General features: G+C 41.4%; 1 protein-coding gene across 1 annotated transcript; it reads right to left on the bottom strand.

The window, feature by feature from the left end:
• Positions 1-1,224: 1,224 nt before the first annotated feature.
• On the bottom strand, positions 1,225-2,877 carry PHALS_05718 (endonuclease exonuclease phosphatase family protein; the record flags this gene model as incomplete). Its single annotated transcript, XM_024719307.1, has 4 exons — positions 1,225-1,296; positions 1,350-1,405; positions 1,655-1,955; positions 2,026-2,877. The coding sequence occupies 4 exons, from the start codon at positions 2,875-2,877 to the stop codon at positions 1,225-1,227; spliced, it is 1,281 nt and encodes a 426-aa protein (XP_024584619.1).
• Between the last annotated feature and the right edge of the window lie 296 nt (positions 2,878-3,173).

The following is a 3,173-nucleotide window of genomic DNA, read 5'->3' as shown; positions in this document are numbered from 1 at the left end:
ATCTCGATAACTCTAAATGGTTGATTAGTATCATTTGGTTCTGGGTCGTCTCATATAGACTCGTGGAAATGCCTTCTGCAGTCACAAAAATTGTTCACATTTGGATACTATGTATAGCTCGATAAATACGGTAGGCGTGATAAAAATTTGTCTCACACGTCACATCTTTTCTACTGTTTATACAGAGTTACGAAGCTTAGTTAGTCGGAGAAAATCCTTCTTGTTATGGAAACGCATTTTTTTCTTGTCTGCAAAACTCATCAGAATTAGTAAGGCAAACTTTAACGTGCGAAGAAAAGATTTGCATTTCATCCTGAAAAAAAGGTGCAGTTCGTGCAAATCAATCGGTAAAAAATATCTTTTTGGGTTCGAATCAAGTTGTATGCAAGCTTCTTTCCGATTAACAGGCACTATAAAGGTATGTAGGCAAAACGGAACGACATCAATATTGTATTTGTGTATGCTTTGGCCAGAGGCATGTGAAGTCGTCACGGCTAGGAGGAGCTTCACCGCAATTTCTTACAACGACTTTACGCGTTAGTTGCACAAGAAAACTGCAGCATCTGTATATATAAACCTACAACTGAGTTTTTTTCTAATGAGAACAACAAACGCGAAATCCCCACTTTCTTTAATTCACTCAAAGCTCTTAAGTCAAATTTTGACAGGTTTCATTCTCCAGCGTCCGGCTAGGTAGTTGTTGGTGTAAAGGTGAGACTATCGAGTTAACAGTTTTGGAAAATGAAGTATTTTTTTAGGCTATCGCAACAGCTCAAAGCCCAAATATCTTTGGCAAAAGAACTGCTTTCATAATTCTGATTATTGGGTAGAAGGTCTTGCTCTGGTGCAGAAGACCAAACTTGCGACCATAAAAAACTTCGATGACCATCGCATTAGGACCTTAAAGACCTCACATTACTAATGTTTATCATTACATAGTAGTAAGAGGTATGCTAAATTATCAGCTAATCGTCAGAAGGCTCGACTCAAGTATTACACAAAATCTTGCAAAGATCTCCGAAGTCCGAAGATAAAAGTCAGCGGCAGCGTTGGCCAACGGTGACAGTTGGTTGTATACTGAGTCTTAAGCTACTATATTGTTTACGAGCTGCTCAAAGACGCCAAAGCTTTATCGGAGCCTCAAGTAGAAAAGCTCAAGGCCAATCTTGTTTTGACGCGTCGCAAGAAGCAACATCATCGTCTAATCCAAATAAGGTCACGTTTTCAAGCAGTAATTTTTATGACTTTTCTTCGTGAGGCTGAAGATTGAGCAGCACCAGATTTTTTCTCAAACGCCTGCAAAACATTGTGAAGTTGGTAATGATGCGCTACTTTTTCTTTTTACTTACAGGTTGATATTCGATCATTTCGGACAAAAGATACGCCCATTGGTCCATGATCTCAACTATTCATCGTAAACGCTTAAAACAAGAAAATTCGGGAAATTTGCTCGGTCTTCTGGGCCCAGTACACAGTCAACGATAAAGAAATTAAAAATATCGCCACATTTCAAAATGCTAAGCTCCATCGTAAAATCCACTTTTTTCAATCCACGCTCGAAACATTTCTTTGTGGCGAACTTATCTTGTTGTGGGCGCGCACTGCTTGGAGTTTGCATCTGCCACTTGCCGTGCTTTCTTATTAATACAATAACTAGCTGCATTAACGTTTTGATCTTCATGAAGAGTAAACGTGCTGAGCAATCCGAAATGATCCGATGGCCATAGACCGTCGGCGATTTTTTGCTGTCCTACGACTACAATCTCGTTAAATTCACACATTTGTGTTGCGTCGTTCGGCGCTGGGTAAAAATATATTCGATCCAACCGGCTACGAAACGCGCGACTTGTCACCAAAGAATTGCGTGTGCCATCAAAAGTATACCCGTTCTCCTCAGTGTTGCCAGGCACAGACAACCAAAGATCCTTCCAACCGCATGGCAGACCCAATGTTGCCTATAATGACGAGAAATTGATTAGCAGGAAGTTGCACGAACTTTATCACCATACTGAATAAGACACATACCATGTCCATTTCTTCATCACATTGCTCTAGATCTTTTCCCCGCAAATGATTTCCTTTTCGTCTCACCAACTCTTTCTCATCATCCGTCGTTGATGCCGCATTTAAAAAGCAGCTATCATGAAACCACACTCGAATCTCCAGCATTTTCCTCCCCGACACCGTACTTTTCACCATTTTACCTACACGCACGCTCTCTTTCTTAATGGCATCCCCACAAATCCGACACTTGGATCTTGTACTTTTCGCCAGCTCGACATCCACATCAGCGAACGCAGCGAGACGTTGGTCAAGCAGCTTCATATCTGCTTTAAGTAGATTGGTATCCCCCATGAACACTGCCCCCAAACAATCACTATTTGAAGTTCTATCAATGCATCTCTTTTCTCTAATTATGATACTCTCATCATTTTCAGCATTATTTACTCGATCTCGCAGTAAGTTCAGACTCTCCTTTAACTGGTTAACTCTGAGTTCTGCAAACTGCGGGAGACTCTCTAAATGGGCCGTTGCCACAAAAAGGGTCTTTCCTGGTACGACTTCAACCTGCATAATGACTAATTCTCGACCCATACCTGTGTTTGCAAATGGGTGCGTCTCAAGTGATTTGATGGGCAATGCACTGAATAAAGTCACAAAATAGGTCTCTTGAAATGGCGGTGCCGTATCCACGCTACAGTCGTAAAACTTGGCCCATTGTTGCTTCTTCAGCATTGTCAATGCGTCGCGTGTGACCTCTTGAAATCCGATGATGGCAGGGCGGAAATGTTCAACTAATCGACCGATTGCCCTCATGCGCAAGGAGCGCGCCACTTCATCGAAGAAAAGATTAAACGTTAAAACGCGTAGCTTCATTTTGATCTTTTCTATTTTAAAAGGTAATTTTATTCATATTCTTTTATCCAGTATCATCCAATGGAAGCACTGTAAAGTCAATTAAATCATCTATTAACTCCACGTCCCTATTAGTGGCCCAGGCTGTACAAATGGACGAGCACATATGTGCGCACGTGTTAGACGTGTCAAAGGATAAACCCTCTCCGAACGTCTACCAGACTGAGTACGTTCGCGATGCAATGGCTAAAATTCAAGACATGCAGAACAAACATGCAGACGGAAGAAGTAGAAGAAATGTTGTAAACTTTGAGGTC

Source organism: Plasmopara halstedii (assembly GCF_900000015.1).
Source record: "Plasmopara halstedii genome assembly, contig: Scaffold_2904, whole genome shotgun sequence".
In the NCBI taxonomy this organism is placed as follows: domain Eukaryota; phylum Oomycota; class Peronosporomycetes; order Peronosporales; family Peronosporaceae; genus Plasmopara; species Plasmopara halstedii.
The sequence above is the reverse complement of the archived record's forward strand: the minus strand, read 5'-3'. Positions and strand labels throughout refer to the sequence as shown.